This window comes from Calidris pugnax, unplaced genomic scaffold (genome assembly GCF_001431845.1).
Source record: "Calidris pugnax isolate Ruff unplaced genomic scaffold, ASM143184v1 scaffold103, whole genome shotgun sequence".
NCBI classification, from domain to species: Eukaryota; Metazoa; Chordata; class Aves; order Charadriiformes; family Scolopacidae; genus Calidris; species Calidris pugnax.
Genome location: NW_015090990.1, coordinates 9,084,191 through 9,096,343, shown reverse-complemented (window position 1 = coordinate 9,096,343; position 12,153 = coordinate 9,084,191). Strand labels below are relative to the sequence as shown.

Here is a 12,153-nt window from a genome sequence, read left to right as displayed (position 1 = left end):
TTTTAAAGAGGAAGCAGATTGAACAGAGCACGAGAAAAGAATTTGACTCTGGCTTATTTCCAAAGGGTTTTTTTTCCTGATGATTCACTGTTATCACTTGTATTCACATTACAACTAGCCTCAAAAAGAAATACCCAAAACCGAAACCAACTCCCCCCTACACCCAACAACAAAAAACCCATACCACAAAAGCACTAAGAAATAGGATCCTTCCTACTGCTAAATTCTGCTAATAAGCAATATAAGAGAATGATGTAAGATAAGAGTGCCTATGCTCGTTCACATTTGAGTAGTAACATTGCTAAGCCTCTAGATCTGGAACTTTAGAGCACATCTAAAGACGGTGAATCTCCAAGGTATTAAACAAAATGGTTGACGCTGATTGAACTGTGTTTTACCTCAGCTATATAATAAAATAGAAAATGTTTAAATATGTCTGAAGTCTAAAATGTTTAAATTTTCAGCATAGTCTTTCCAGTAGTTTTATTTTCAAACAGGACTCTGTTTGGATATTCAGAGAGGAGATATAACTGCTAATTCTCTGAAAACATGAACAATACAAATTTTTATATTTGTGGGAGCCCTCTCGCCCTCAGCCCTGGTGGCAGTCAATTGTGAATGCCCAGTTTCTGCAGCAATTCACAAACATACCACTTTTACACGGACATTCAAGCTAAAAGGAGGTAAAGCAAGGCCAAAAGAAGGAGTGCTGGTAGGATTACTGTGTTACTGTGCATGTGATTAAAAGAAAATGAGGATGCTTGCCAGAGGCTTCTGCTACTTACACCCCTTGACACAACCGAGCACACAATTTCATCCTCCTGTCTGCAATGCTATTAACAGACAGGTAGGGATGTAAAGCTAACTTGAGCCCAAACACAAATCTATAATTTCAGTAAAGTTTTGTTTCCATTTTCAGGAGTAGATGTAAGTTTTACCTGCTGACGTATTCCAGGGCAAAGATTGCGTGAGCAGGGCTCAACACAGCAGGATCTACAGAACAACTGATTTTTTTTCTAGTTCAAGTGATCAGCACAATTACCACTACAGTGCTACTAATAAAAGAGACAGACACAATGCTTTCTTACCCCATCATGACCGTACCATGACTTCTGGTTCATTTTTTTCATGGAACAGAACTGTCTTGCATCCTTGCAACCAGACCTGGATCAATTCTAGCTGGAAGAAAGCCTGTACCAAACAGCAGCAAGCAGATCTTGTTTAGTATGACTGAAGCTCTATGCTCCAGACGTTCATAAAAACTCAACATCCACAACTTCTCATAAGTATCAGTCACAGTAAGATTCCTAATTCCCCCCTCACCTCCCATTTTCGGGACCCCTACCACTAGCGCAGATCATTATATTTTTGGGTTCAAACATACAATTCCCCTCCCATCTGCCACCCTTAGCCCAAAGGGTTTGTAGTTTTTCTGACACCCATCTAGGAGTCCCAGGCTTATAATTTGGAGGAAGGGTGAGATCCAAGCATGAAAGTGTGATGCTGTCCTCCCCTAACGTTTGGAGGCCATACACTCACGTGGGACTATGACACAGCTTATGACACAGCCCAGCAGTATGTGGGTGCTGGTGTTTAGGACCCCATAGACCGCCCAGCCTATACTTGACAGAGAAAAGTGTATCATTTCACTCACTTTGTTTCAGTTGTGAAGCCAAGAACATGGAAGAACAGCAGGCAGTGTTTCCAAAATCTCCACAGTAGCTTATGCCATTAGCCATGCAAGAGCTGCACTTGCAAAAAGCCGCAAGAGAACAAACTGGTTTATGCCAGCAGAGGTCAGTGGGTGACTCTCTTGCCAAATGTTTCGGATGCACATTGTATAGAACAGCTAACGTTTCCATGTCAGCTACATTCCCCCACACTGAAACCCACTCTTCCACTAGATGCAACCATTTTGCCCTTTTCGATCCCATTAGCCTACCCACGCAAATGATGCTGATGCTTTGTTATCTCTTTGCTTTTCTCTTCAAAATACGTTTTAGGTTTCTGGCACACAACAAAAAAGGTATATTAGCCCACGAGGTTAGGAAGGGAGAGGGGGGTAATTTCCAAAACTAACGCCTGTTTTTAAAAGTTCCATTGCAGCTCCCTACACTGGTGTAACTGGTTAAGGAACGACAGCCTGTGAAGCACCACTTCAATGCTATTTTGTTTAGTGGCCAATACAGCCCAAACCACGACACAGATATAAACCGTGAACTCTTTAACTATTTGTAAAGTTAATATCAACAGTACTTAAGTAACTGTGGTACAGAGGCGTGGGGAAAAAGGCGTATTGCGACACCTCAAAATCGCCATGTAAACTGTGCACTAACATACTACACAATTACATGCAAATTTATTCTCTGTGACAAAAGGTAATGTATCTACATAAAGCTCTTAGTGGAGAGTAACGACCTGAGGATTCTACCAGCAGCAGAGCACATCCGAGGAGAGCTCAGTCACTCTGCTTGGTCACTTCTTTCCCCTTTCCTTTCTCGCTACAGGTTGGCTTTGTGTACTCCTCTGCCACAGTCTCAGCTAACTCCTCTCCCCCAACCCAGCCATGCTGACACAAAAGCAAGCAGCCCAAGTGGCAGAAACAGCCTTCAGCACGGTTCAGGCTGTCCCCAGATCAGACCCCCCAGGTAATTCTCTGCTCCAGCACAAAACTCCCAACTTAAAAATATATATAACAGCAGGTACTCAAATTTGTCTGAAATGATAATATCCTCCTCATCCTTCTCAGCTCAGGATGTAAACATCTACTTTAAAAAAAAACCAAAAAAACGCAGAAGGGTAAGCACATAGCACGTGTGCTTATAGTCTATCTAGCCTGAAGTCAGCACCTATATACTTCTACCATCACAAGTTAGTCAGCCAGTACCAAGCAACTTCATGGAAGCAGCACAAACATCAGGGCAAGCCTGGTTCAGGGACACACAGCTCGGGAGAAAAAGACATCTGAGCCCCACTGCTCCCCCAGGGAGAAACCGACTCCTTTACTTCACAACAAAAGTCGACCTGAAAGGTGGTAAAGTCTAAGCACCACTATAATGGGCTTTTTAAAAACAGTTAAGAGGCAAAAATTCTAACCCAGAATTTTTTTATTTTCAAAATAAAAAACTTTGTACAGAACATCGTAGATCTGAGTAAATCTTAATACAGCAGTCTCCGCGATATGACGCAAGGGTTTGCTGTTACAACAGTCCTTTCACACTCTAGCAATCAGAAGGCAAGCCCAGCAAATCGAAAAGAAAAAAAAAAATTAAAAATCAGTCTTCTCTGTCAGAACATGTATTTTTAGAGTTCCTTCTTCATGAAATGTACCTAGAGGGTAGAACGCTTACCACCTCAGATTGCACAGCTATTCACACCATAGAAACACACAAAGAGAGGACAGGAGATTTTCAGTAAGACAAATTATTTATGAAACAGAACTGCAAGTCTGAGACATAAATATCTTTTGTTTCTAGATTCCTCTCTCCTCCCCTCCCACACACTGATGTAATTCCCAGAAAGGTATAAACTGTGGATCATTATGTATACACACAGTGCAAATACTGGGCAAGCAGAGAAGTTGATAAAATACCGGTGCTCAATAAAAGCAAGTTGATTCTTCTACTATTCAACTGTACATTATTTATAACATCGCATTCTAATCCTCATCCAAAGCCTATACAGCAGTTTCCATAACCAAACTAAGTGCATTTATACACTTTGTGGTTCGCTTCTCCGGATGCAATTCTCACAGCACCTTCTTTCCTACGGCACTGAGTACAAAAGACCCCATCCACACACAGCACATTAGAATTCTTCAGCTCCATTTTTGCAGCATTCATGCTTCATTTACAACATCATGAGCAATATCCTTCTACAGTCATGCAGAGCCAGATAGAGAAATACAGCTGGACAGTTAAGGAGGAGACCGCAGCACTAACCACATTTGTTAAGTGCTCACAACTTGCACGCAACCCATTACATCTCCCTTTTTATTTATTTTTGAAAGCCTTTCTGATGAGGCAATCGTTCTTCCTCATCTTTTACTACAACCAGGGTGTCTCTTGAGAACATTATCTATTTACATTTATGCTGCTTCACGCAACTGGAAGAATAACTGATTTTAAGCTGGACTGTGGCTTAGAAAGTCCTTGCTTTTTAATTTTTTTCAGAAGTAAAAAAATTCAGGCTTTTGATTCCAGTGACAGTCATTGCCTTTTTTCTTGATAACCAAATTCAGGAAGTTACCATCTTTCATCCACTTGTAGTTGGCCAATAGCCACACGAACCACTACCCCTCTACTTAATCAAGCCCTGGTCTGGAGGCATCCCACTTCCCCAGGACCAGTGTTGATTCTGCAAAGAAGCAGTTCTGCAGTTGCAGCAAAAGCAGGAAGAAGGGAAACCACAAACCCAGTAATTTACAAATGGTCCATCATTCTGTCCTAGACAGAGCAGTCACTCTACAATATATGCCAGTACCTTCACATCAGTGGCATCACCAGTGGCTAATGCTGGTGCCTCCTCTCATCTGACAAAAATACTAAGTGCCACCCCCAACTACTTCTGCTGCAATTTTTAAGTCACTTGGAGAATCTCCCTTAAAACGGCCAATGCGCACTTTGAGTACTCTATAAAACCAAATATTAGTGCTTGGAGACTGCTCGGCTGCAACTTTTAGGGCTTCCTTTTTGAACTTAAGAATGTGTTGTTTTTTTTAGAGAATTCTTAGCCTCTAATTCATCATTTATGTTCAGTAAGAGTCTTATTACAGCAGAAGTTGGCCTGGAGTTAAGCACACACCTTTCCCCGCTTGGTTCTGTGGGGAACAGTGCCTTGAATTTTCAGAACATCTGAATCTTTTTGTGATCAACTTCAAAGGATAAATAAACCTGCAGCACAGATCACTGCATGAATAAAACTCTAATGACTTAAAGCCCCATCTCCTTTCAGGAAAGAAAAAAAAAAATTATTGGCATGAAAGCAAGGACTGATGCTATGTGATTTGCAAAGTCGTTTAAAAAGAAAACAATGATCTGTAGGCAAAGACCTTCATTAAACAGTTTTCCCAAGTATGATTTGCACTGAGATAAGTGAAAGTTCTTTATCCTTTTTTACCCAAAAGGGGAGAGAAGGAAGGCACTGGCTTTGTAATCTCATTTCATTAGACAATTCACTGTAGGCAATATTACATTGGTGAAAGAGTATGTAATTCCAAGGCAGTCACAGCTTCAGTCTTCCATTCCAAGTTCTTGTTTCAGACTGAAAGACAAGTAGAAACATGAGTTAGCTTGTAGCAAAACGATGTTTGGAAACTTTAGACAAATTAGTAGAAGCCCTGACAACTAAACACAGCTGAAGTTGAGAGCCAAAGATAAAGTGGATATGCCACTTGTTTTGGGTAAGAACCAACATGTCAAAAAAATCATATGGCAAAATCTCTGATTCTGAAGGCAACATGGACTGATCCTGAGATTTACCTGACAAACTGGCATGTGGAAAGCTCCCGTCTCTTAGCTTTGAGCTGCTTATCTGCCTACAGCAAAGCCACGCCACTGACACAACAGCACACTTACCTTTTCAAGTAGGCATGGACATTGTCATAGCCATGGTACTTGGCCAGATAGACCAGGACACCTGTAGCACATCGGCCATCTCTCTGTCTGCAGAAGCTACAGTTGCAGATTCCACGACATGGTGGGCACCTCCAGGTCTAGACAAAAGACAAGAAAACAAGCCTTTTTAACTGAACTGGAATGCCAGGCACGATTCACACCTGCAACTTAAAAGAGGTCTGTGCTTCACACCGAGTTCTGCAGCAAACATCAGTGCTGCAGAAGTTGTCTAAACCAGTACAAGAGTACAAATTATTCTGTAAGGGATTAAACCATTTGCCTGTCTTGCACATAACCACGGGAACCATTCCATTCTGCTCAACTCCTGCACCGCTTCCACAGCCCACAGCAGCAGCACTCTGTCCACAATACAGTTCCTTTCCATAGGACATTAAGCACCAATGCAAGGCAAAAGAGAATACTATTCTGATGCTCAAATACAGGAATATTTTGGCAGCTGTTCTGCTCTCATAGTTTAATCTTGCAAATAAAGCTAGAGAAGTAGTAACTACAGGGAGCTGTACACTACACAAGGTTCTGTGATTCAGTTTGAATCAAACCAGGACTTGCATTACGTCCTACAGCAGTGTAAGCAGCTCCCCTACTAAAACTCTTTTGCTATGAGTAACCAATGCACCTCTCTGCCCAAGTTAAGCCCAAGTTAAGCACAATAAAAGCAATATTCAGAGTTGTCTTACCGGATCCAGCAACGCCGTTCTGACATCTTCCCCATACCTGTTGCGGAGGCACGGCCCACAGAACTGCCCCCGCACTCCCACACAATCAGGGTTACGACAATTTGTCTTGGTGTCTAGGGTTTTTTGGCGACACTGATGACAGGTGGATCCCTAGAACACAGGGAAAGTAATGTAGGAGACCAGACATTCAAAAGGCTCTTTAGTTAGCAAGACTGTTTTAAGATTGTATCTGCAGTGTCCATTAATCGCCTTCCTCATCTAGTATCAGCTAAGTATTACAGTTGTTCCAGGGTGAAAGCAAGCTAACTGGCTTGGTAAAGACTATTCCATAAATTCGGGGAAAGATAAGAGATGATGTCTCAAAATCTCAGGCATACTTCTCCCAAAAATCACATCCTTCCTCTCAGTGAGAGGGAGTCTGCTCTATTTGATGTTAAACCACAAGCAGGGAATAACAATAACATGACTTCACAAAGTACACATTTCACAAACTTGGAATATACCTACCATGGCCCTGTTATACACTTTATCTCTTACAGATCCACAAATATTATTCAGCTCTTCCGCTGTTATCTCCTCGACTGGGCGTACAACGTGTGGAAAAGCCATGGCACCACGGTGACCCCTCCTGGGAGTTTGGGCTTCATGCTGAATAATGAAGACACAATACTTTTAGTAATAGTTTCAGCAAAAACTACACAAACAAGGTAGGGATCTTCAAAGCAATGCCAACGTCTCAAATACCCAACGTATATTTAAACAAGAGATACAGATCTCTGCAAAGACAAATGATCTGTCACCTTCAAGGTGCAGAAATGCTCCTGGATCTCGCTGAATTCCTGGTGCAAGAGGAAGTGATTTTTCAAGGATAAGGCAGGGGGAAATGGAGAACACATACAAATATTCTATTTTCTGTACTTCTTCCCAGGCCACAGACGACTCATAATCTTGATCAACTCTGTATGAGTTTCTATTTTCTTGACAGGATGCAAAACCACCTTCATGACCAACCTGCAACAGGACAACTAGATCCTCAACATACCTCCAGGAACTCATCAGATATCTTTCTTCTTCTCACTAAGATGTACCGATCATCCTCCTCTTCTTCTGGCAAAGGAGTAGGAGGACCTTCAATCAGGGACCTGGATCTGGTGTGAGGCCGAGAACTTCGGTCTGGGTTTCTCCTCAAAGCACTTCTGGGCAATGAACATCTTGGAAGTCGTTTTGGTCCCTGGTAAAGTTTAAAAGCCCCTAATGAAATGGGGAAAACCCCAGACAGCTCCAGTCCCTAATATGAATTTCTTCCCCAGAAGACATGCCTTCCTTCTGTCTTTCCCAAAAATGAGGTCTCCCCCGTCCCAAATCAGAAAACGCAAGGTAAAAGCATCTTAGGCAAATTCACCTTGGGCATTCTGCTAGCTGTGGAGAAATACTCAAAAGCACATTTGTGTGCATGCAGATGTAAGATACAGTAATTCCCCCATGCAGCAGCAGAACTTGTGTCTACAAGGAGCTGCAGCTTCTGGTGGTGTTCCCATCTTCACACAGCTAACAAGTAAATTAGTCAATTCACAACCCAACTTTCTTAAATTACCTAGTTAGGGCAAATGTCAGGTTTTCTTCAAGGCTCCAAACTCACAGAATATTCAGGGTTGAGCTTCAAAGCCTGAGCTGCCTCCTTATCTCCAGCCTTTGTATAAATACATATTTACACAGTGCCTTTTTTAGTTTTATCGGCCTGAGGAGACACCTAACTTAGGAATTAACCTGCTCTGCATTATGCAGTGGCAAATTCAAAAGAGAACTGCACAATGAGGATGCCTGTTTTAGAAACCAACAAAATTTTGACCTGGACTTTGATTCACACCGTTTATTAAGTTTTTTTAGTTTTGTAATGTCAGAATTTGACTCTCAGAAATCTGAAGGCAAATATAGTAAGTTTATACTTACATGACTGACAGCTGGCAATGATTTTCTCCCACCAAAGATACCAGAAACATTTTGCAACTCAGCCATTAGCTTTGCAAGCTAACAAGGGAAAGAAAAAGGAAGCAGAGCCTTAAAAGGGTGTTTATGTGCTATTACAGACTATTAGATTAAGGCAAATGGCTAGAAGTACAATCACTTATAGGAAAAGCAGTCACTCTTCAACTTTTTACTTTTATGCCTTATTTATGTTCTAGTGACTGCAAAAAATTTGAAAGTGCTCAAACTTAATACAGTGAAGCCCTATCCTTGAGACTTGCAGCCTATCAATTTTTACATGCCAGTGGACATATCAGATTTAAATATTAGGAACGTAAATTCCTCTTAATGCATTCACATAATTTCCATTAGAGGTAATTTGAACAACAAAGAGGTCCCCTAAGAAACAAGGGAGAAGAAGGGGGAACCCCCAGGGAGACACTGATACTTGCCATGGCCTTGTTTTCCTTTATGTTTAAAGCTCTTTTTTCTAAAAACATGGCACCCTTTTCTTCAGAGTCAGAGTCTGAATCTGGAGCAGGCATCAGCTTTTCAGGAAGAGGTTCTATCTCATGCTTCCCCCTCTCGGATCTTCGAGGTGGAAACTTCATGGCTACTTTTAGAGGAATAGGGTATTTCCGCCTTCTCTGAGCTGCCTCACTTTCAGCACTTGAATCATTCTCCTCTGAATCCAGTTTCTGTTAACAAACCAGAATGGAAGCATATAAATCCAAGTGAATTGCTCTGCAATTACATACAGTTCGGCAATATTTTGTTTGGGGTGGTTAAAGAGCCTATCTGGCTAAAATCTAGACATTTGAGTCTCTGGTGCTCTAGTATATTTCAAGGGGGTGGAGGGAAAAAGGGGGCAGTAGGAGCGGGAGGTGCAGGGATAAAAAACTCTCAGGGAAAGGCACACTGTATTGCCCCAACACAGGAGAAAAAGGAGCTTGGTTTCGGTTGCAGCAGTCTCAGCTGCCACTTGCAGGTCTAAAAGCAAAGACAGCTTGCGCATGAATGTGAGATAGAGAATTGTCTTTAAAGGGCTCAATTTTGCAACATATTGTATTTGGCTGTAAAAAAAGCCACTACACAGTTCTCAGCACAGGGTCAAAACCAAGTTTGTAAGCTGTCGAGAACAGCCATCTCACAATATCAACAATATAAAGTGAAAACTTCTAGTCAGTCAATGAAATAATTATGAATAAAATTCCAATATTTTCTTATATTTAAATTCCCATGCCTCACTTAACTTGGCAAGAACGAAGGGTTCTGCGAGGACAGAAGTTAAATTCTTTAGTTAAAAGCCCATTTTGCGATAAGGTATGACTTTTAGGTTTAGACTCAAGAGTCTTTATTTTGGTCATAAGTAACAACAGACTTCCTGCTTCATATCCATAGACCATCAATCTCAAATGACAATCCCTATTTGCACAACATTTTTATCAAACCAGGTATGCGGTTCTGGTTGCCCATTATGTGTAGTTACTGATTCCTTTTCTTACGTATCTATTCCAGCTTTGTCTCTTTCTTATTGTCTTTACTATTGTGTACTATTTAACGTGGACACGTCCTCCTCCAATCAGACATTATTATTTTCTAGTGATTCCTCAGCATGTTTGGAAGTTACGACAAACCTATTTTATGCCAAACATAGTATCACTTCTGTCTTCTCTACTAAATACCAACTGTTGGTCTTTTTAAGCAACAAAACTGCTCTTGCACGATGTCAAGGAAAAGCAGGAAGGTGGATTTCACTGCCTATCACTATTTATCTATTGCTAAAGAAGTACAGCAGTTCCTGTTACACTGTCAGAGTGCAGGTCTGGTTGCATGTCAGTACACACAGAAATTCTTCTCAGGTGTGCTGGAGTCCAAAGGCTACCATAACATTTCGTATTAGAGTCTAAAGAGTAACATCCAGCAAGGACAGTTTGAGGGGGTATTATATTTCAAAAACCATATGGCAGATTTTATTCTCATCTTGCAAAGCTCGGGAGTTTGGAGGCTTTTTACAGAGACAAAAAGAAAAAGAAACTACAGGTACTCAGCCTGTACATTAAATTAGATAAAATGATGCCTCTTCCTGACAACATTCGACTTCCAAGCTAAAGCTGTCGTTATTTTTCAATTAAAAATGTCTAAGAATTTAAACTTAAAATTGCAAACTAAAATCAGCTGTCTTACCAATGCATCTTGAATCTCATTTTCTGAAAAGCCACAGAAGGATTCATCATCAGAGGCTTCGTGAAAAATTTTTGCCAGTTCTTCTGTCATATCCGACCTAAACTTGCATTTCTATGAAGAATAAAATATTCTTTAACTGAAATTGTACAGAAAATCATTCACATTTATAACTGCAGTATAAGCAAATAGCTTTTTTAATAAAGAAAAAAAATAGTTAAGGCATTTAACAAGGGGTTTCAGAACTGCAGTTGCAAATTATCAGGCATGTTAGGTTAGGTGACATTTCAAAGGCTAGAATAAATAGCTAATTTGTTTCCAACAATTACCACCTAGAAGCACAAGCGAAGAGTGAAATGAAATTACAGCATATAGCATAGATTTCTAACTACTACACAAAAACATAGGCAGAGCAAGCAGTTTTAATCATGCACAAAACATTTACTAGCTTTACACTTTTGCAAGCTTTACTAGCATTGCACATTCAGTTTTGTTTGTTCTTGTACTATACTTACTGTGTTTGCAAAATTATCAGAACCAAAACTGTCACAACTGTCATCAGAGGATGAGGATGTTTCCATGGGAATCAGTTTTGTATTTCGGAATGCTGTTAAGCTTTTCCTTCCTGAACAACCTCGGCGCTGCAAAAGGACAATGGCAACACCATTAGCAGAAGAGACCCATTGTAGCTCTAGCTTTTAAGAACATCTTTAATTTGAAGTTTAGGAGGTTGAACATTTTAGGATGTTTAACAGTCTTGAACACAAGTCACAGAATTATCATCAGCTTTTAAGTAATTCCTGAAGTTAGGAACGGGAGTAGTTTCTGCTCTGACACTTGATCATTGTTATAGATGAGTTTTGTTCAGTACTTAGAAATACTTGTTTTAAGGAAACAGCCAAGGGGGAAATACACACATATCCTTCCTTCATACCCTTCCCCGCTCATTATAAACAACGCTGGGGAAAAGTACAAATACACAAATAGTACCTAGAAATCTGCTTTGATTTATTAATGACTGTTAGTTTGAGGCAAACACTAAATACACCCCAGCCAATAAGGAAGGGACTCAGGATCACACCCGCACAAAAGAGGAGCTTTGAAACAACTGTTCTGGACACAGCAGCTTGCTGCTTTGCTAATTTTACTCCCAGGCTGAGCTCCCTTTCTCGACGGGCCTTCAGGTTGTCGTTTCCCCCGCAAAACTTCCTCCTGGCAAGGCCCCATTTCACCTCCCCGGGGCGAGGCGGGGCCCAGCCCGCTGCACCCCTGCGCTCAGCCATCACCGCCGGCTCACGGCCCGGGCCACATCTTCCACAAATACGGTTTGACCGGCAACGAGCCTCAGCAGTCTGCAGACCCCGGCCTCCCCCAGCTCGCCGCTCCCCGACGGGCCGGCCCAGACGCACCCCGGGCCTTGCCCGGGCTTCACCGGTGCTGAGGAGGAACAGGGCAAACTGCCCGGCCCGGCCGCGGCCCCAGGCACAACGGGGCCGTTTCTGGACGCGGCTGAGGGAGCTCGCGGCCGGAGACACCCCGCCGGAGGCCGCCAGCACCGGCAGGCCCAGCCCAGGGTGCCCGGGCCCGCCACCGCCACCCCTTCGCCCCTCGGGGGAGTCCCGGGCCGCTGTCCCGCCTCCCGCTGAGGCAGAGCCGCCTTCCCCCCCCTCACGCACCCCCGCATCCCGCGG

The 12,153-nt window shown here is 42.2% G+C and overlaps 1 protein-coding gene across 2 annotated transcripts in view; it reads right to left on the bottom strand.

Moving 5' to 3' along the window:
• Positions 1 to 3,092: 3,092 nt before the first annotated feature.
• The window catches only part of CDCA7 (cell division cycle associated 7), a 10,783-nt gene continuing 1,722 nt past the window's right edge, over positions 3,093 to 12,153 (bottom strand). For both annotated transcript variants that reach the window (XM_014954092.1, XM_014954091.1), the window contains exons 2-10: positions 10,978 to 11,103; positions 10,466 to 10,576; positions 8,731 to 8,976; positions 8,264 to 8,341; positions 7,356 to 7,544; positions 6,821 to 6,961; positions 6,314 to 6,463; positions 5,577 to 5,713; positions 3,093 to 5,262 (exon numbers count right to left, since the gene is read on the bottom strand). In XM_014954092.1, the coding sequence (XP_014809578.1) occupies positions 5,232 to 5,262; positions 5,577 to 5,713; positions 6,314 to 6,463; positions 6,821 to 6,961; positions 7,356 to 7,544; positions 8,264 to 8,341; positions 8,731 to 8,976; positions 10,466 to 10,576; positions 10,978 to 11,043 (1,149 nt within the window). In that variant the 5' untranslated portion in view covers positions 11,044 to 11,103 and the 3' untranslated portion in view covers positions 3,093 to 5,231. The remainder of the gene's footprint in view (positions 5,263 to 5,576; positions 5,714 to 6,313; positions 6,464 to 6,820; positions 6,962 to 7,355; positions 7,545 to 8,263; positions 8,342 to 8,730; positions 8,977 to 10,465; positions 10,577 to 10,977; positions 11,104 to 12,153) is intronic.